We start from the raw sequence: 21,116 nt of genomic DNA, 5'->3' as shown, positions 1-21,116 counted from the left end.
AGTTGCAGAGGACACAGAGAACAGCAGTTCAGTTAGTTGTAGCAGCGTCAACGGGATTAACAGAAGAAGGTTGCAGGCGTTTTGGACTTCTTCTTGGCTTGAATAGTGGCGTGATGGTACATAGTGGCATACTACATCTATAAACACTTGCACAGATGAATTAATAAACTGTTAATTGTTCTGTTAAAGGATATTTGGCACACACAAAATGAATGAATGAATGAAATGCCAGTAGAAAGTTTGAAAGTTATGGTCAGTAACAAAATTATTGCTCAATGTTCTTGTGAACAATAAGAAATCATGTTGGATGCAAAATGGTAGAGAAATTATTAATATTTTTAGGTAAAATCATTTAAGAACAAGCATAAGAGGAAGAAGTAGATGAGAAAATGAGATCAGATCGTCTTGAAGATTGCTGCTCTATTATTACCAACATTTGAAGAAAAACAACTGGTATCAAAATGAGTCAGGATTTACAGTTTTACTAATGAGATACTGTAAGACACTCTCTTTTGAAACCGTTGATTTTTAAAAGCTGAATCATCTGTGCAGAGGGAAATGACTTTCAGTGTGCAAATATGTTCCTTCTCCTAGTGCTTAAGTAGTTTATTTGTTTAGTTCTCTTTGACCAGGCCAATTGAAATGTGTTAAAATAACGCCCTTTTTATTTTATTTTATCTGCTTCGTTTGTTTCTTTTCACATTTGAAAAGAAACATTATATATACAAAAGTACAGGAAAAAAAACACCTTTTTTTATCTTAAAGTAGCTTGAGTTTGATTCTTTTAAATTCCCTCCCCTGAAACAGCCTGGTTTAAAGAATTTTAATAACATCAGTGTTTTTGTGCTGAGCAACAGACATAACTAACGACACACCTACTAATAAAATGATTAAGGACCCAGAATGAGGTTGTCAAAGGGCAGCATTTTGCCCACAGGCTGCCTGTTGAATAGGTCTGTCTTGGACCCTTGTATCACACATGTCTTATATTCTGACCTTTTGCAAAAAAACTGCTCATGTTTCATTGAAAACATCAGCTGGTCTCTCCTCTTGGCCACAGTGACACAGATGAATGCTTCTTGCTTTCTGATAAGGCAGCTGCCAGCCCTGCCATTGAATCTCACTCGAAAGGAACAGACAATGCATTGCAGGCACAGTTTGCTCCAAAATTAGATTTTGAAAAGAAACCCAAAAAGAGCAGGTTTCAAAATAGGTCTGGCAGGCTGCTCCAGTGGCCCACTGCATAATCACTTCCCCATAAAATGAAGCCTTGCTATGAAAAATTATTTGAGTTTTTATCTTGCCTTTTAGTGTGGTTATAGGAAATCTATAAGCCCAGCAGCTAGCACAGCTGATTTTAATGGGTCTCCTTTAAAGTTTCACATTGGGCTGTTCTGTCAGCACTTTAAACATGCTGCTAACTTCTGCAGCTGTGCTTGCAGGAAACATTTGAGACAGATTCTCGCTTTACTTTTTTGTTCTTTTTAGATTGTTTTTGTGGCATTTTTTGCTTAATTATACAGTGCGCAGTTTACAGTGACATGCAAGATGGTAGAGGGGGAGGAGGAAAATATACGAGAGAGGTTGTAAGCCAGACTTGCATTCATGACAGCTTAAGAGTGGAGCATGTTTCTTTTACTCTGCTGTGCCACGTAGAGCTGGATCATGAAATACTGAACTTTAAACTTTATTGCCTGTTGGTCAAGCCTACACAACACAACATGTAAATGTAAAAAGATGAAAATTACAATATGTAAAACAGCCATCTCACTACATCCTGATATACAAACCAGTGCATAAAATGCAAATACACATACAACACAGAAAAGTAAAGCACTGTAAAGTTGGATTTGTATGTTGACAAAACTTAATGAACCTGGCATTTCTCACGCCTGAACTGTCTGCTCAAACTTTGTGTGTTTACAGGCCTACACATGTGTAATTACCACAACTTACCAACCAATTACCATCCAAATGCCCATAAATTTTGCTTGTGGCAGAGGTGCTGCTACATTCAAAACTACAAACTAACTGTAATTGAGAGAAGGAGGAGGGCTTGTAAAAGTTGTGATGCACCAGCCACTGTGGCTAGGAGATGGAAAAATAAGCTTCCATCCCTGGGTGGGAATTAACATCTGTGTGTTAACAAGTGTGGTTCGTGTTGCTATGGAAAGGGATTTTACAAATATCGCTGGCCACAAGGAAGATTTGAAAACTTGTTTAGTGATGTCCCTGGTTTCATGACCACAACAAAGGAAAACCATTGGACCCAGGAAAAACAGAGGCAGAGTTTAAAAACTGATTCAGAATCTGCTCCACCTTCTATAGTAGCCAAATGCATTGACTACGCCCAGTCGTTTATTTTAAGCTCACACAGCAGTCATAAGTTTCTGTCCTTTGCACCTAGCATCACCGTCGGCATTTACTACCCGCCATAACTTACCTCTACTCTGCAACATTAACCTAAGACAACCTCCAAGGCCAGATGAGCAGCTCAGTGATAATTAGCTGGAAATGAGGAAGAGTCTGACAGGCAGAGAGAGAGACAGAAAGGGTGATCCACAACGAATGCATTAGGGTAATATAAATGATATGTGAGACAGCCTACAACAGCATCCCTATGTTAAACATGAGACATGGAGCACCCCCTGGTGCCAGTACGTGGTACTACTGTCTAGTACTTCTTGGGGGTGATGGTGTGATTTTATACTTTGTTTGAGTTTGTCTCATTTCATGCTTGTCTGCGTTCCTTCATTTTCCTTCATTTCCCTTTTTCCTAAGTTCTTTTTTTTGGTTTCATCTATGGTACCTTACCTCATTTCCCCTTCTGTCTCATGTGTCTTTATGTCTTTTTTATCGCCCCCTCTACCACTTCCTCTCTCTGTGAATTTATCTCTCAGATGTCATATTGTCACTGTATATATGTATATATATATGTATATGTATATGTGTGTGTATATATATGTATGTATATATATGTATGTACACATATACACATATACATATGTGTGTGTGTGTGTGTGTGTATATATGTGTATATATGTATATATATTTATTTTTTTTAGTTTGTTGGTTGCTGCTTGTCTCTTGTATTCGTTACTGTTTTGCTCAATCAAGCCTTACGGAAAATAATTGAAGATCAAAACCTCTTTAAACTTCTCACTCGTTTTCATTCATTACAGATCAATGTGCTACAATCCAAGAGAAGATCAGAAATCCTGAAATCGGTAAGTACACTTATCTATCCTATCTATCAAATGATCATTGCAGCTGCAGCCCATTTAGCTCTTTGAATATTCACTGTCTTCTCCACAGATGTTGTCCTTCATGTACGCCCACCTGACGTTCTTCCACCAAGGATACGACCTCTTCAGTGAACTACAACCTCTAATGAAACTGCTTGGAGGACAGGTACAGACTATGGTCTACTCACATGTAGATATAATCACACACACAAAGCAGTATCTGTATGCAGCAAGACATTCTCAAATCTTCAGCAGTAGCAAAGGAATGTATTCATTTTTGTTTTCTTTATTTGTTTATTTGATAGGAACAGAGCACATTAATGAATATCAATGTTAAACTACAAGATTTCATCATGCTGGACTTCAGCTAGAATGTGATTTTACAACGCTAGGTACATAAGAAAAACAAGTAACATTAAAAGTAACAAATATACAGATACAAATATACAATCCATGAGTAAAACAGACAAAATACATCCTGCAACATGTCCAGTTGAGCTTCCAGATGATCTGGTAAACACACAGACACACACTTTCAGAAATTTACAAAAGTAACCAGCTAAATTTAAGGTCCTCTTGCTAAACGGACAGTTTGATTCATGTTATGTCGGAGATTACAGTCATGATTGAATCATAAGAGGTTGTTTAAAATAACAACAAAAATGAACATTTTTCTTATTTAAAACACAAACTTGGGTTTTGTCATTTTAATACAAATTGTAATTATATGTTACATTCAGACTTTTTTTTTTTAGATTTTCAAGCCATATCAATGTCATATCCGGTATAGCATTCATTTGTTGACATAAGAAAATAAACTCTGCCTGAACTTTGTCAGCTAAGAAATTAATTTGGATTGCTCACAATTTATGTTACACTTCTTTCCTTAAATTTTGATTTAACGCTTAAAAATAAACACTAAGTGGGTCCTGGACAACATTAGCAGTGTTATTAGAACACACAGTATAAACTCTTTCAACATAAGCAAACATGAATCTATTTTGAGCAGAGTAGCGGAATAAATGTTAGCTATGTTTACATTCCAGTGCAGTGTCATGCGTAAACACTTTTTATTATGTAGACGGGGGCATTATTGTTTGGTTACCTAAACAGTGTTCCTGTTCAGAGGCTTATTTAGAGCTTGGAGTGTTTCAGGTGAAAAATCTGAAATGTAACTGTAACTTGGGTTAAGATTGGCATCATTGCTGTACAACTGCAGTTTGACCTTCTGCCATCACCTCTAGACGACCTTTCTCTTTCTCCGTGTGTGTACGCTGCTATCTTTTTGTAATAGCTCAGCTCTGTGTGTGTCTGTGTGCATCCTCTGATAAACAGAGCCTTCCCTCTGAGCCAGAGGATGGCCCGAATGTAACTTTAAGATGATTATCACAGTGGAGCTGCTGTTACAGTGAACAGGAATGAGGAAGAAAGCAGCCAGAGGGCTGGAAAAGGGTTTTCCCACAGTCAGACTCATAGGGTTGATAGTCAGCTGAGCAAAGGCAGCAAAGAAATCCAAGATTGATGCTGAAGGTTGTGGAATATAAACTCTGAGACTGGAGCAGAGGAAGAGCTGAATGAGAGGACGATATTTCTCGAAATTTGGATGCAAGATGAAGGAAGAAAGGAGTCCAGCCATGGAGTGAGGAGTTTGAGGAGCAGGAGAATAGAGGGCAGCTCTGAGCACTTTTTATGTTTGGACCAACAGGAAAATGACAAAATGAAACAAAATAGTGTTGTTTTTGTTTGAGAAACAGAGAAAAATACCATTTTAGAAGCCAGATCTGAAGAGACAGTGGTCCTCTAAAGTGGATTGGAGGGAAGAGTGTGGTTTCTAAACCTCATGCTCTGAAGTTGAAACCATCTGACGTCGGTACTATCAAGAAACTGACAGAAAGTCAGGACCCACTTTGAAAAGCAGATTTTAGGAGGGGATACGAGGCAGAATGTAATCTTCTCAAAGCAAAAAGTGATTGAAGTAGAATGGAAAGGCATGGCCTGTAAGCCCTCAACACTCAAAAGACTGCAACGTCTGTGAGGAAAAAGAGGAGAGAAGTGCAAAAGACTTTAAGAAACCACATTGTGGAGAGAGGGAGGGAAAAAGAGAGAGGGTTGGTTTCAGGCCGATGAATAACTGAAGTATAACTGCGCTGTGTGGATTGTAAGCCTGTCGCACTGAATTTGGAACAGTGCAAAACTGAAAGGAGAGGAAGATCAGAGGCTGAGCAGTGGGAAGCAGCGACAAGAGGATTGTGGATTATTTCTTTTCTCCTCTCCGTCATGAAGCTGAAGAAGGTGGAGAGGCTGTGCCGGGAGGTGTGGAGGAGCTGTCAACAGGTCGGATAATATGACTTGATGCCTGTAACCAATGAGGAAGGGATCAAGGATCAGAAATGAATGCTAGTACACTTTGGTCTTTATTTTATGAATAAAGTTTGGTGAGAGGTAATGATAGAGGTAGGAGGTGGGGAAATACGTCTGTTTTCTTACCTGGGTTGGAGTAAAAGCAGTGTACACTACTATAGAGGACATGGGGCATTTAGTTTTGTTGCATGATATTGCTGCCAGTGTTGTTTTTGCTTAGGAACAGAAAAGCACAACTTTTTAGGAACCAAAATTAAAAACAGAAAAAATACTTGAATACTTGTATTTCATTAGCCAGGTGTGTAGGAGAGGGAAAGGTAGACCAAAAGTTATAAGCAAACTCTTGCAAACTGTTCAACATGCAATAATGCATTTATAGTGGCAGTGTGACGTTTTTGATACCTGATGAAGATGACACTTTCATGAGGATAAAAATCTGAACATTTTGCCTGATAAAGCTCTAGTACTGAAATATTGAAAATAAATGTATTTTTGCAAGTTAGACAGTATGTGGGAGTTTGTTTAGGAGCCAAAACTATAAAAAAAAATTTAAAAAAATGTGTCCAGAAGAAGTAGGAACATCAGATTACTGTAATGCAGCCTTTAAAACCAGGAAAAGCGAACACTTACGCATATCACAATATAAAGATATCCAAAAACTAGACGATGTGTCAGCTCATATCAGGATAATGATAGATCAATATGTTGCTCAGCTCTAGTTTGAATGAAAACCGTACCATTCATGTCAAATATGCCACTTCCTGCCTGAGGCTGCTTCTAAATATAAATCTGCTGGTTGCATCTTTCCATGACACACGCCTCAGGGTTGAACATGTGTCAAATGAATATTTTCATTCAAAAGGATGTTTTGTGTCTTTTCCATGAATCATGCAGCATGTGATCATAGTTACATGTCAGGGCAGATCTGAGCAGAAGGCTTGAGTGACCAAAATGCTTCAGTTTGTTTGGCAGAATGAAACATTGGAGGTGACCGTCTATGCTGACATTGTCAGTGGTAGCTGCATAGTAAGATTGATAAGATGGTTAAGTTCAGGTGAGTCACTGTCACAAAATATGCGCTTCACACTCAAACACACATACATCTGCCTCTGCAGATACAGATAGAAGCAGATAGATGGCATGGACTGGACTGGACTTGTTGTTATGGTGAGACAAGGGAAAACATTTCCCATCTGATGTTATCAGCCTGCCGCTCTGCAGACGTCCACCCATTTCCTCTCCTAACAAAACAAAAGACCTGGCTCCCGCAGACGCTGTCTTCTCTTGAATTATTGGGTGGTGCCATTTTTTCATATTTTCCTCAAAAGTGAAAAAACGCACGGTGAATTTAGCAGAGAATAAGTCAAATGTTATTTTAATGTAAATTTTAACTGTTAAAAGCAACAAAACAAAACTATACAGTGTCAGAAAGGAAGTCAGATGTTCCACCCTCCTCTCTCATTTAGGTCACTGGCTTTTCTGTAACCCATTAGTATGAATTGCTATTTAGCTTGAAGTTGTGGTACAGTAACCAGTGTCTGTAAAGACACCACAGGAATTAAAATGCAGTGAAGTAAACACCCATGTTTAACATGCCTTTCACGTCTGTTTCCTTGTTTCCTTTTCCTTTCTTCTGTCCTTGTTCTTCGTGATTGCACCGACTTATTAGCCCACATCAAATGAATATAGCCAAAGCCATGAGATATCAAGGCTTTAAAGGCATAGATTGCATTAAAGGGGTCACAAAGAGTACTGGGTTGGCTCCATGACGTCAAAGTTTCTGTTATCAAGCCAAATTTCAAGACTAAAGACCAGAAACAAGTTATCATGTGTGACTTTAGGTGCTCTGTTGTAAAATAATTATTCTGTCACATCCCCCAATTACAGCACAAACTGCCTTACTGAAGCTTGAAACCCTACTCGCTCCTTATTCACCCGTACTGTACTGACCTATAGTCTGATACTGATCCTTTTGTGTTTTAGGCCGGACGCATGCTGATTTAGGTCACATTGTGGCAACGGACTATCAAGAGGCACAGAGTTGAATTTCACTGCTGTAAGGCAAACTGGCACATTTTCAGCATCGCACTTTGACCTCCAGCCTTTTTTTAATTTGTTTGTTGCTCTCTTCTCCGTTCAAAAGATCCTCTGTTTTCCTCTCTACACGCGATGGTTACTCGTGGGGATGGGGAGAATCTGTCATCCCCCCATCCAATTTCACACATGATGAAGCCTCCGCAGAATAGCCTGTTTAGGGGAGAAGGCTGGTCTTGTCTCGATGTGGCCTGTGGAGAAGTTGTTTATTTGCCTGAACCATTTATACTCTCTAGATTGGAAAGGGAAATAAAACGGGGTCATGCACACACATGCGTACATACACTGAATTCGAAAGAGTGGTCTTTTACCTGTGATTTCTGTTTTGCGAGAAAAAGTCTAAGAAAGACTGTGATGCGTTCATATTTTGCTTTCAAAATTAGTTTTTTCAGTCCCAGGAGAGTGAATGTACCCAGTACAGGAATTGGCATATCTTAAAAGAAAAAGTCTGAAAATGTACCTTAAATGTTTGCGTATGCTGTTTTGAATTAGGTATGTGTGACCAGGTGGTTTGATAAGCTTGTCTAATCAGTTGTTCTGTCACTTGCAGTTGGACCAGCTGGTGGTGGATGCTGCCAAAGAGAAGAGGGACATGGAGCAGAAACACTCCACCATCCAGCAAAAGGTACACTCACACTCAGTCAGTCGGGTCCCATCCTCACTCAGATTTAAACACAAATGAACAAAGCACAAAAACAACATCCCATTTTTAGTACTTGACACACAAATCAGAATACAACATTATGAGTTGTGAAACTGCGAATGAAAACCATCACAACTTTACCCTCCCTCCATCTGCCCAGCAACATGAAAAATACAGAAACGTAAACACACTTACTCACTCAGTCTGTGTTGTAAGGTTATGGCTGTTCTTCAGTCACAAAGCCTTTCTTATTGCACTCAGGCCTCCTCCCATTAAAAGTAAACCCACGGCACTCAGCTGGGATCTTGCAGAACTTACCTTCTACCCCATGGCCAGGTCATCCTACCCCCTCTTTGTTTGGTTAAATCAAATTCAAATGATGAGTAATGTATTTGCAATTAAAAGAAATATTGCATATAAGCAAGCATTCATCCATTAAGCTATTTACTGGAGATTTGTCATTTGAGTGAATGGAGGTAGTACTCCACCCTCAGGTGTAAGGTGATCCCTACAGATGATCTCAGCCACACACCCATGCATTATTGACGGAAACCCATTTCCAAACAAACACGGTTGGGTTTCAGTACGTCAACCTCTCGGGTCAGCACCCAACCAAACCTTCATACTTTTTGATGTAGTTCCTTCTAGAAGTTTTGACAAGAAATGGCAAGAGCACAAATAGGATACTTAAAACTGTCAGAGCATTTTTTGCCCTTAAACATATAATTTTGCTAACATTTCTTTTGGCTTCTGTTCATTTTGGATATTGAACCCTCACCAGAATAAAAGTTAAGCAGGATTTGGGGTGGCAAGTTACAATATGTGGTGCTGATTAATTGCCCTTAGTTTTAATTGTACATCACACAGCATCATTAACTCCAGACAACATCTGTCAGTTCTTTACCCAGCTGTTGCCTGCTGGGCATCTGTTCATTTGTCTGTCTATTAGTGACGTTCATTTCAGTCTCTAACTGTGTGCAAGTAGTTACTCTTCTGAGATGTCTTTCTTTTTTCGTCTCCCCTGTTGTTGCTTTTTTTGTTCAATTTTTTTTGTGTCTTTGTCTTCTCCCGCTGTTTTCTTTTGCCTTTTCTGTCCTCTGTCTCGCTCTTACCTCTTGCTCAGTCAGTGATGGTACGTCTGCCAACTTCCGCCTGTCCTTGAGCACCTATCCTCCACCTCCCCTCCCTCAATTTATCTAGATGCTATTTATACATTGCCTCTCTCCCACTGCTCTCTCTCGTCTGGCTGTTTATACACAGACGCTCCTAACCAACTGTCTCCTCTTTTTTCTACTACTGCTCTTTTTTTCCCATCTCTTCGTCTTCTACTCACTTCAGGCTGCACTGCAGGTAAGCTGTGTTACTCCTACTACTTCCTATTTCTTCCCTTCACTGTCATTTCTGTGTCATGTCTGCATGGTTGGATAGATACTAAACACGGAGCTGTAACAGCTTGGACTCCACCTTTGCAGCTTACGTCATTCGTAGCGATACGAGCGAGCTTGTTCATCACGAGGTCAAACTGGCAACATACATTATATGATGACATTTAATATATCTTTGTTGTCACATGTGTCCTTGTACCTTCTGCAGTTAATGTATTTATATGTCACCCTCAGTTCATTTATTAAATTAAGACTGTTTTGATGTCATTATGTCTCATTGCACATGGCTTGCTGCTGCTTGTTTTGTGCTCAGTTGGCTTCAGTTGTTTACAGTTGCTAAACCAACTAAAGTGTGTTTGGTTTTGGCTTACGTAAGATAAGGGTGGTCTTTATAACATTATAACATTTCTTTTAAATTGTCTGTCAAAGGATTTCAGTTGAAATAAGTGAAGAATGCAAATTAGTACTTATTATGGATGTGAAATTCTACAAGTGCAGTGGAAAGGAAATGTTTTGTACTGGCGTGGAAACAGGCAAAAGTGAGATTTCCTGTTAAGAGGATTTGGTAACACTTTTCAATGGTTACAGCACTATCCCATAGAAATATCTCATATTTCACAAAAGCTGTCGGTCGGTGTGCACAAATGTTATTTACTGTAATATCAGGCTGACACCAGGAATGCTTGATATTGCATTTTTGCAGATATTTTCCAGCTCATTTTGGCCGATTGACTATACCAGCACTTTTTTCCCCCACCTAATTGCTAAGAACATGAAGTCTCTCTTGTAGTGGTATTAAAAGCATTATTCCTACTCATTGTGCACTGGAAGATGAAGACATACAGTGCTTTTCAAAATGTATACATTAATTAGGCAAAATAACAAAACTACTCGGTCAATCAATTGCATCACATGTGTATAATTGAAGTATGATCTGCCAGAAATTGTATTTTTGCTGATACTGATTTGGATATTATCATGCATCCCTAGCTGATACTCTTTCCCAGGCTGACTTAAAGCAAGTGACCTAGTCTGGGTTTAGCATCTAATGCATTTAAACTTCAGCAAGTTGCATGTATATATTTAGACTGTCATTATGAAGAGTACTCACTGTGGCAGGGACTGTATCTGTGACCTTACAACACAGGTTCTTAATTGGAGTAAACTACTTTATCAAATCAGCACTGTATGTTCGATTGCAAGATGGTAAAAGCATAATTAGTACAAACTGATCTAATGATCTGTATCAGCCTTTGTAACGATTGTCATTTGCACTGACATTAAGAAAACAGACTTCTTCATATGTCTCTGTCAACTCCTCCCTATCTTGTAGTAGCTGGTTTACTTGTGGTGCTGTCCTCATCACTTACCATTTGAAAAATGTGTGAATGCTGGACACACTGGAAGTGTTGTAAAACTCTACTGGCTGAGCTCAGAAAGTTTCTTTAGGATAGTATTTGTGTCTTTCCATCCCTGTGCATACTGTCCACGGTATTTTCACTTGCATATAAACCTTTCCCATTATCATTGTATTGATTTTACCTTCCATCCTCATGAGAGTTGAAGGTGTCCTGAGGTTGTGTTTAGTATGCCTCCTGTCTGCATGTGTGCATAACTCACAGCAGCAATGTGACCACAAGACATGACAGTGTCACAATGGTGCTGCAGGAAAGAAAAGGGCTGCTGACTTCAAGGTTTTTTCTTTCTTATCTCATAAAGAAAACAAAACGTGTCATTTATTTTGAAACAGCTAAGGTATTGAAATAGTCTGATTGTTCTCAGTCATAGGCACTAAATACACACATTTTAAAGGCTCAGACATTGAAGACATTCATAACGGTTACTGGCTACTTTATTTACACACTCATGAGTAAGAGGAGAAGCTGAGTGCACGTCTATTAAGCTGAAGTCAATATAAATGTTTGATACTCGAGCTCCTCTGCATGGGCCACTTGATTATTCTAACCCAACAGTCACAGCAGCATCACACACACTTACACACACACGCTCGCGCAGGTGACCTTAGCTTGGCGCATGAGGCCTCGGGAGGAGGAGCAGCGGTGACGAAAGTTTTGATAGACTTACACAGCCACAGGAGAGGAGGAGGTGACAGGCTGCGCTGCCTAGAGACTCAGCAGCGTTGAGATGCTATACAGGGAGACTTTGAGATAGCGAAGATTCATTGGTCTCACGGGGAAATATACACACTCACACACATACGCTCCATGAAAGCGGTGAAAAATGAAGATTTTCAGCCGTTTCCACTACGTTTGGTATCTGGTGAGTGCACCTTAAGGAGGGAGATCGAGTTGGAGTACTTATTTGTCTATGCACGTGACAGTGATGCTGTTCAGATGGCTATTTATAGTCTGTGTTTATGTTTGTGCTTCTTTAGCTTGAGTGTTTTCTGTACGCCATTTGTTTGTTTGATAAATCCATGATATCTACAATTTTTCTGTTTTAGTGTAAGGAAATACATTTTTCTTTTCTCTGTGTGCCGTTCTCTTGCTGTGTGTGATATTTTAGGAGGTGACTGAGCTCCACTCTGTACCAGACTACCGCAACTTTTGCGCTTGGAGGTCGTCCTCTGTACGTAGAGTCACCGCTATCATCGATATCCATCTGACTTCCGTTCTGTAACCCTACCTGCCCCCGTCTGTCATCTCCTCTGCTGTCCTGCACACGCTAAGAGACTGCATTGCAGTGTTTGTGTAGCTGTTTGCTCCTTTGTCTGTTTCCTCATTTGAGAGTGTTACACATGCATTTGTGTTGATGTGTCTTGTTTATGCAGCATGATATTTTGATGCCTTGTTGTTGGTGCCAGTGTTTGCTACAGTCACTCAGATTGCTGCTGGTTTGAAGTCAGTGAGTGGTTTGTTGTTTGTTGGACAACAACTGAACATATCTCTGCTGTCAGGCAAAAACCTTGCATCTTTAAAATGTTTCAGGAACTAAAAAACAACGGCCTTGCTCAAAGTCTGACCACTACCTGTTTCTAAATGTATGTAACAGGATTGAAAATCATTTCCAGCCACAAGTGGTCAGACAGATTTCTCAACCTATAGCTGAAACGAGAACCAGAAAGGTTTTCTCGTGACAGCAACATTGTTGCACTATGTTTCTTATTCTTTATTTATAGTTAAATGGATATTCGTGCTTGTGTGTGTACATGTGTAAGTGAATGCACACATGCATCAACGTGGTCAGTGGTGGTGTCATGTTATCCCTGGCCTAGGCTGAGCTATGGGTAGTTTTCTTAATCAGTCAGGCCTCACACTACTGCACGGAGTTATGCATTATGCATTTGTTGTACTTCTCTAAACATCGTCAGTAGCTTGTCACAATAGTCGGTGTTAACGCTTTTACACTTCGGGCATTAGGCATCCACCGATTACATTACTTTCACCATTGCCCCACTGCTATTTTGCTTTGTTAACCAATACTTAATAGGACAACGGATGTTACTATTACAAACTCGTCTGCTCTGTACAGCAGCGCCAGCAGCAGTTGCTGGACAGAGTAGCAGAAGTCACATTTCACTTATAACATGATGAGAGTAAGGAGAGTTGACCAGCAAGATGATGACAGAAGATTTGTTGTCAAAGCGAAAAACAAAAGCACCTACTGTATTTGACAATTATTCAGATTTAAGCCCAGTGCTAACAGGGAACCTGATGATGATAATGAGGGAAAAGGGTTGGTTACCTCACTGAGAGGTTGGAGGTGTGTTGCCTGTCAAGTGCAGCTCTTCATCTAATAGCTCCTTCTTGTTCCATTACTTCTACAAGCTGTGTAAAGTACTCCCTGACGTATTTCAAACTGATGTGCAAAAAATGCCAAGAATGTCCGTTTGTCCTGTAGATGCATTTTTCATTAACGATAGTGGACTCTAAACTCACTGAACACATTGCATCTCCATTGATTAGGCTACTGCAAAGTTAAAATCAATTTGCATTTCACCAGTTGAATGCTTTTAATGCTTTTCCAGTAAATAGCCTGGTATACCGGGCAACACCAGGTTTGTCACAAGCTTATTAGTTGGTGGGAAAATCTCAGCACTGCAGCGACCTTAATTGTCAGCTTTCAAATGTAGTTATTTGGCCAACTGTCAGGATTTTGCCCCTACTTCAGAGGTTAATATTGTTCCACCACTTGGAAAAGTTGATTTGTTGAAAGCCTGAACCGGTACTTTCCATTGTCTTCCATTCAGAAGCTTAATACAGACACGGTTTGTTCCCCTTGTGCACCCAAAATAACTTCAGATGTCCCAGTGAATGTCATGCTGGAAAATTGTGTGCGTGTGTGTGTGTGTGTGTGTGTGTATTAAACCATCTGATACACCATGGTGTCATAGGGCAGATGGGTTTAACTGAAGCTTTTGCTCAGGTTACAGAGCCAAGCAATGACAGGTAACATGCATCCACAAGTAGACAACATGCAGTCATATTGTAGAAGTAAACGGAGACTAAGAGAAGTGACAGTGCTACTACATCAAACACACATCCAGTATATACCTGTACACTGTTGAATGACACTGGAGTCTGCAATATGTAGATTTTAGGTTCCTCCACTGTGAATAGGAATATGTAGAACATATATATATATATGATTTCTCCCCTCTTGTGTGCATGTTTAGTTTGAGTGCTTTCCAGGAAGTAAACAGGAAATAGTTGTCATTGTCACCACCGGCTGAGTGACTGAGATCATTTCCAGCACACATAATTATCAATGTTGACATGTTTTACTTAACGAGTTTAGTGTACTTGGGTTTTTCTAGTATGTCTGTTTATTTTGTAGTCAATGTTTTGGCAGTTTTTGCTTTTAAAAATAAGTTTGAATCCATGCGAGGACTGCAGCCTCGAAGCATTCTTACTGTACCCATAAATCTGCATAGCATTTATCCTTGTCCTCCATTATGGCTACATAATGGAGGACAAGGTGAATCAGACCTGTGTGTTAGAGAAAGCCTCTGAATGTTTCTAGAAAGACACACAGAGAAGATGATTCCACAGCTCGTTACGGTAACAGGTCTAAAGCTGTAGTTGGCTGTGGAGGTGGTGTAAATTGACTCCACAAGGAGACACACACAAATGCATGCATTGTGGTGTTCAGTGTCACTTGAAGCTGAGAAAGCAGGGAGGGTGTTAGGAAAGTGTGGCTGCAGCTCAGGTAGTTAAAGCTGGACTGGCCACAGGGACGGTCCCATGACAAGACACCAGATCAGGTTACAGCAGCAGCAGAGTTCATGAGAGAAAGGATGCATGAAAGCTCAATTTGCAACTCTACTTTTTGAAAACACAATAACTAACTCAGTGGTTCTCAAAGTGGGGTTCTTGATGTTTCAGTGGGCTCCGGCAGAAAGGTTTCCATCCATAAGTAAACACTATGACAGAATGTACGACTATTTCGGTGGTAGGTTAATACGCCTTCTTTAATAAAACATCTGAAAAAAATACTTATCAGATGGAGGATTCTTGGACAAAATCTTCAAATGAGGGTGCATGGTCTAATTTGTCTCAGTCTGGAGTCCTTGATGTGAAAAAAGTTTGAGAACCACTGAACTAACTCACTAAAAACCCTCATGTTGCTAAATATTTAGGTAATAAAAACAGTTCTTCCTGTCTCTCGTGTTTTTAATTCAGCTTAAATTTGTTGCCTTAATTTAAAGATGGTTGGCTTGTGTGCGAGTGTTGCAAACTAGGTACTTTCTGGTATGTGTTGACTCGTCAAATCAGTGACAAAGTAAAACAGGTAAAAATGTCTAAAGTCGAGTGTAGTCTCACATTAGTGGTCTCTCAGCATTTTTTTCCTAGACTTTCGTATATATATTTAATAACAATAGAAATCATTGTAATAGGTTATTACTCTGTAAGCATAAAGTATGGCCGTTTCTGTCTCATCTAGTCCCTAGTATGAACATCTTTCATGTCGGTGTGAGCAGTGCTGCTTTGTTCAAATGAGACTCATGGTCCTCGTTTGTGACTCTGGAAAAAGTGCAAAGTCACTCTACAACAGAAAATGTCACTAGTTCGAAACCAAAACAGGAGATGATCAATATTGTAAATTCAGATTACATGAAATATTTTAACCGTCATCGTTTGTTTTCTTTCTTCGTCTTTTCTCCTCTCACCTTCTTTTAATCTTTTTCTCCTCTCGTCTCTTCGGTTCAGGACTTCTCGAATGACGACACCAAGCTGGAGTACAATGTGGACGCAGACAACGGCATCGCCATGGAGGGTTATCTCTTTAAGAGGGCCAGCAACGCCTTTAAGACGTGGAATAGGTACGACAGACACGGTTCAATTAGCATCTTTGTGAACACTGTGAAAATTCAATTTTATGATAAGGAGGGAAGCTCTCATGGGCTGAGTGTGGATTTAGGAGAGCAAGTGCTGATAAAGGAAAGTAGAGATATTAAAAGGTGCTTTACATTTTAATACCTCAGCAAGTACTTTGAAATTTTATTGTATCACAGTCACAAGATTGTGTTGGATGTAGAGGGAAGAGGTTAATACAGTACGTTAGTTGAAATACTCATACCACTCTGTCATCTATTTCTTTTAAATGAACCCATTCAACTCCCATATGTTTTCACACGACAAACTTCTAGAAAATATGTACAGATGAGGCTTCTTTTGGTTTCCTCTTAGAATTTTATTCCAAAGTGAAGATCTGCAAAACTCCTGTTTTTTTGAATTGACTGTTTTCTTCAGACTGAATTGTTTTTTTCTCCAGAAGGCAGAATATACTCTGTTCAAACATGAGTTGTCGCACTGACCTTCTGAATAAATGTATCTACTCATCAGCTCTCTCTTGAGGCGTTGCCACCTCTCTCACGCTAAAACTATGTCGAAGCGTGATATTGAAGCAGCGTCACTGGCACCTGCATGTGACTTTGTTTTTCTCGTGGTCTCCTTTCAGGCGTTGGTTCTCCATCCAGAACAATCAGCTAGTTTACCAGAAGAAATTTAAGGTATGTCAAGTGACTCCCTGCACGCCGACCACGATCAAATATGCATGTGTTTGACTTCCAGCACAAGATCCCCCCCATGTATTTTTAAAAGGATGCGCTTGCTCCATTTACGAGCTGTAGTAGGCAATTCAAAACAGGTATTTAGTGTAGGTTGTGGATGTGTTTCTGTGTAATATAAAGCTTAATATATACCAGCAAAATCACACTACGCTGTATTTCTAAACTTTTTAGTTTACATTTATTGTCCATGTGAAGATCGACAAATGTATTTGCCTTCTGTAGAACTGAAGAGCATGTAACGAGTGCAAAATATGTCTAACAATACCACAAGCTCCATTGAAATGGACATAAACAGCTGTTATGCTCTTAAAATGCAGCAAAAATATTCAAGTGAAATATGGAAAACATCTGTTAAAGCTGTTGCTTTGATCAAATATTGTCAAATATTCTTGATTATTATTAGTCCAAACACCCTGACATCAAGTGATGTGATATAGTCACCAATGGCAAACATTTATATTTGTATATTTTAGTGCTTTATTTGTTCTTAAGTCTGTTCTAAATAGATTAGATGTTACTACTTTCGTAAAGTGAGCAACATCTTCTACAGTGGTATAACCAAAGCTGTTGTGCTGCTCCCTCAGGACAACCCTACAGTGGTGGTGGAAGACCTGAGACTATGTACAGTCAAACACTGTGAGGACATAGAGCGTCGCTTCTGTTTTGAAGTGGTGTCACCCACCAAGTAAGTTTGAGTCATCAGTCAAATGTTTGGATGCCAGAAGTTTCCCTTACAGTCTAATGAGCACTGGAATATGTTACTAAAGGTGGGAAGGTGGAGTAGCAGTGTACCCACCTCCTGCCACATGCACACACACACACACACACACACGCACAGCAGTTGTGTGATGCTCATGTGTCCCAACAGGAGCTGTATGATGCAGGCTGACTCAGAGAAGCTGCGACAGGCCTGGATCAAAGCCGTCCAGAACAGCATTGCCACCGCCTTCCGCGACAAGGGAGATGACGGCGAGGTAAAAAACAGACTGACACTGAGAGGATAGTTGATGGGATTCACATACACTTTAGATAAATAAATTGCTAAATAAACCATAAGTTGAAACTAATTTATTTTGTTGTGTTTATGTATATAACATCAGTTTCCTGTACTCTTATTTATATTCAGTTTTTGTTTCATTTTTCCCTTGTGTAGTCTGTTAGTTTGCTCCTATAATTGCCTAATTACACCACAGGGATAAAGTTTCATTTGATTTGATTTCATCTGTTAAGAAGCTGGATAGGAAGTCGTCCACGTCAACAGGGAGCCTGGACTCTGGCGGGGAGCCGAAGGAGAAATCGCTGAAGGGAGAGAGTGCCCTGCAGAAGGTCCTGGCCATCCCAGGCAACTCCTGCTGCTGCGACTGTGGCCAGCCAGACCCCCGCTGGGCCAGCATCAATCTGGGAATCACTCTGTGTATACAGTGCTCTGGAATCCACAGGTAAAGTATCAGGCCTATGTGTTTTTTTAAAAGTGAATCCTCATACAGTAGTAGTTCTTTTTGTATGTTGAGATAAAAACACCTAGACACATAAGAATGGCAGCTAAAACAAGGACCTAATACAAAGGACTGATATACAAAGAGCCACTGAGGAGATAAAGAAAATGTCAAACTAAAAAGATAAAGGAAAGATAAATGAAGATACAAAGTCATAAAACTAACAAAAAATAAATAACTTCTACATTTACATGCTATTAAAATGTAGGGTAAACTGCAGGAAAATGATACACTGTGGGAACTAATATTGCACCTTTTTTTTATTAATCTACCACTTGCAGGAATACAGTTCATTTTGGTTCGTTGAAAACTGTAAAAGATTGAGAATAGTCGTTGCATATTGGCTCAGTTGTGGAAAATCTTTTCCCTCAGGGTGCCATCATGTGAATGTGTTGTCTCAAGTGTTGGTCTTGAGAGATTTATGGAATGTTAATGGAAACCCAGCCTGCGTGGGAGCTGTGATGACCTTAAGTTACTTGCCAGGTTCAAATATTAAATTGTCATTCAGTCAAATGTTTTATTTGTGTCCAGTCCCCATGCTGTCCAGCTGTCCATATAAAACTGTAATCACCAGGGATTTAGGTTTATCTTCAACAACACAACCTAAAGAAGTAACAGATCTTCATTGCGATTTCCTAACAAGAGGGGGTTCAGAAATTTAAACAGATTAATTGAAGGGGTTTACTTAAAGGTCACATTTGTGACCTCTGTAAATCATTTTACTTTCACTCTAATTATAGAACTGTGAACATACAAATATATTGCAAACAGAGACAAAGAGCTGTCAGAGTTTTGCGTGAAAACTACATCTATAGACTGTGTTTCTTGTGATTAACGCTGTCATGCATATACATTTGCAGACACTTTCCACCTTGTGGCTAAAACTTAAATTACACTCACCCACGTGTGGTGAAAACTGTAATTTTACAGCATTTAACCTTTTATCCTGTTCACAATTAAAACATAATAAATAATGTCATTGTGTTTTTTTTAATGCTTCTTTCCTCTGCAGGAGTCTGGGAGTGCATTTCTCCAAGGTTCGGTCTTTGACTTTGGATACATGGGAGCCAGAGCTACTAAAGGTGAGTGAGGAAAAACTGAGGTACATAAACAAATACACATGAACGTCCAGTTCAAACTCAAAGTCTTACTTTTAATCAATTGCTAATAAGAGAATCACTGTTTCTTATTACCAACTTGATACTTGATACTAACTTTAATGTGCATCTTTTACAGCTGATGTGTGAACTGGGAAACGGAGTGATCAACCAGATCTATGAGGCTCGGCGAGAGGAACTAGGAGCCAGAAAACCACAGCCGGGAGATCCAAGGTACGCAATTGATAAAAAGTGTATTTTATTTATTTATTCATTTTATTTTATTTATTTTATTTTCAAACCAGAAAATCTGCTTTGAAGTTCTGCAAGCTTATTTCCTTCCTCTGTTAATTTCTCACTTTATTTATTTTCTGGCATTCAGTGTTTTTTTTCTTTATAGGAAAAACAGAATTTTTAGATTTGATAGTAAATAAGAATAGAGGTGTTTTAGTTATTCTAGTTAGTTTATAAAGTGTGTTTCTTCTTCCTGTCAGACACGAGGTAGAGGCCTACATCAAAGCCAAATATGTGGACCGCCGGTTTGTACGCCGGCCGTCAGATGAGGAGCTTCGCAACAAAGTTGTTTCTCTGAGCAAACAGGAGAAAAGGCTGAGCAGCAGCTCCGAGCATCTGCCTCCAAGACCGCCACCACCCACCCCGAAACTCCGACCTGGCTCAAACGTCTCTGGACAGTCGGGTCAGTATAAAAAAAAATAACAAACATGACACTCCTTCCACTCAAGAGTTTGTGTTTTCTCTGAACTTAATGAATGACGGATGGTTTACACAACTAATTGTAATGTAGTGATCCTAACCTGGATGATGTCTGGCAATCTTAAAACAAAAGTGTACTAGCTCGAGGAATCACAAGGTCCAACAATTTGTTTGTACTAAATTTGAAATTGTTTCACTTTAAAGGCATAAAAATAATGCTACTAGTAGAAAACTGTACTAATCAGTTGACGATGGTTTGGGCGTTGTTGGATCTGTCGGCTTTGCACCTGAGATTTAGCCCCAATCTTCCCTCAATTCTCCAAGATATAATAATGGGCTAATATAGTTTCTTATTTATGGATTAGAAACAATTTAAAGTTGAAAGTTTTCTCAGTGTCTCCCAAACCCAAATTACCTGGTCCGGTTTTCCAGCTCAGAAACAGAACTTTTAGTGCTTTAATGTCATTTGTGATTGTGGCCACATCTTGTATCGTATGCTCTGTGTGATTTCTGCACTGCCGTGGAGATGTGTCCACCCATTGGCATACTGTTTGTTCTCTGTGAACAGCATATGTCTAAGCCCTCTTTGCCTCCCATTGCTTCTCGTAGTCTGTCTCTTCCAGTGTCGGCCAAGCTGGTAGTCTAACTATCTCTGCTTCAACCCTGCTGTTCTCTCTTTCTTTTCCTCCCCTGGCTGTTCTGTGCTTCTGGACTAATCCCTGCTCTCCCCGCCTGCCCTAAAACTTCCCCACCTGCCACTCAATTTACACCCTTCGCCTTCCAAACTCCCATCATCCCTAACGTAGCTGTTGCCAGCGGCTCGGAGGCCCGCCGCGACTCTCTCTTCTGTCCCGACGAGCTTGACTCGCTCTTCTTCTACTTTGACAACTCCGCCAAGCTCAGGAGCAGTAAGTACTAAATGCTCAGTGTTTCGCTTGCTTCTCCATCCCCACTGTCCATCTGTAGTCACTGCTTCAGGGCTGTGGACTAACAACCCTTCATCCACTCCTCTGTTCCTCCCTCATTCAGACCTCATCATGGACCATCC

At 39.8% G+C, this 21,116-nt stretch overlaps 1 protein-coding gene across 6 annotated transcripts in view; it reads left to right on the top strand.

Moving 5' to 3' along the window:
• Positions 1 to 21,116, top strand: part of LOC311258474 (arf-GAP with coiled-coil, ANK repeat and PH domain-containing protein 2-like) — a 54,389-nt gene that overhangs the window by 23,441 nt on the left and 9,832 nt on the right. The window contains exons 7-19 of one of the 6 annotated variants that reach the window (XM_084354762.1): positions 3,183 to 3,227; positions 3,316 to 3,411; positions 8,251 to 8,325; positions 12,255 to 12,317; positions 15,899 to 16,011; positions 16,650 to 16,701; positions 17,346 to 17,446; positions 17,630 to 17,735; positions 17,992 to 18,200; positions 19,270 to 19,339; positions 19,494 to 19,588; positions 19,849 to 20,051; positions 20,875 to 20,976. In XM_084354762.1, coding sequence (XP_084210888.1) covers positions 3,183 to 3,227; positions 3,316 to 3,411; positions 8,251 to 8,325; positions 12,255 to 12,317; positions 15,899 to 16,011; positions 16,650 to 16,701; positions 17,346 to 17,446; positions 17,630 to 17,735; positions 17,992 to 18,200; positions 19,270 to 19,339; positions 19,494 to 19,588; positions 19,849 to 20,051; positions 20,875 to 20,976 — 1,330 coding nt within the window. Of the gene's footprint in view, positions 1 to 3,182; positions 3,228 to 3,315; positions 3,412 to 8,250; positions 8,326 to 9,681; positions 9,694 to 12,254; positions 12,318 to 15,898; positions 16,012 to 16,649; positions 16,702 to 17,345; positions 17,447 to 17,629; positions 17,736 to 17,991; positions 18,201 to 19,269; positions 19,340 to 19,493; positions 19,589 to 19,848; positions 20,052 to 20,874; positions 20,977 to 21,116 lie in introns of all 6 variants that reach the window. The other 5 variants (XM_084354763.1, XM_084354764.1, XM_084354765.1 and 2 more) reach the window with 5 other exon arrangements.

The sequence above is a fragment of the Pagrus pagrus genome (assembly GCF_965226575.1).
Source record: "Pagrus pagrus genome assembly, chromosome: 6".
NCBI classification, from domain to species: Eukaryota; Metazoa; Chordata; class Actinopteri; order Spariformes; family Sparidae; genus Pagrus; species Pagrus pagrus.
The sequence above is the reverse complement of the archived record's forward strand: the minus strand, read 5'-3'. Positions and strand labels throughout refer to the sequence as shown.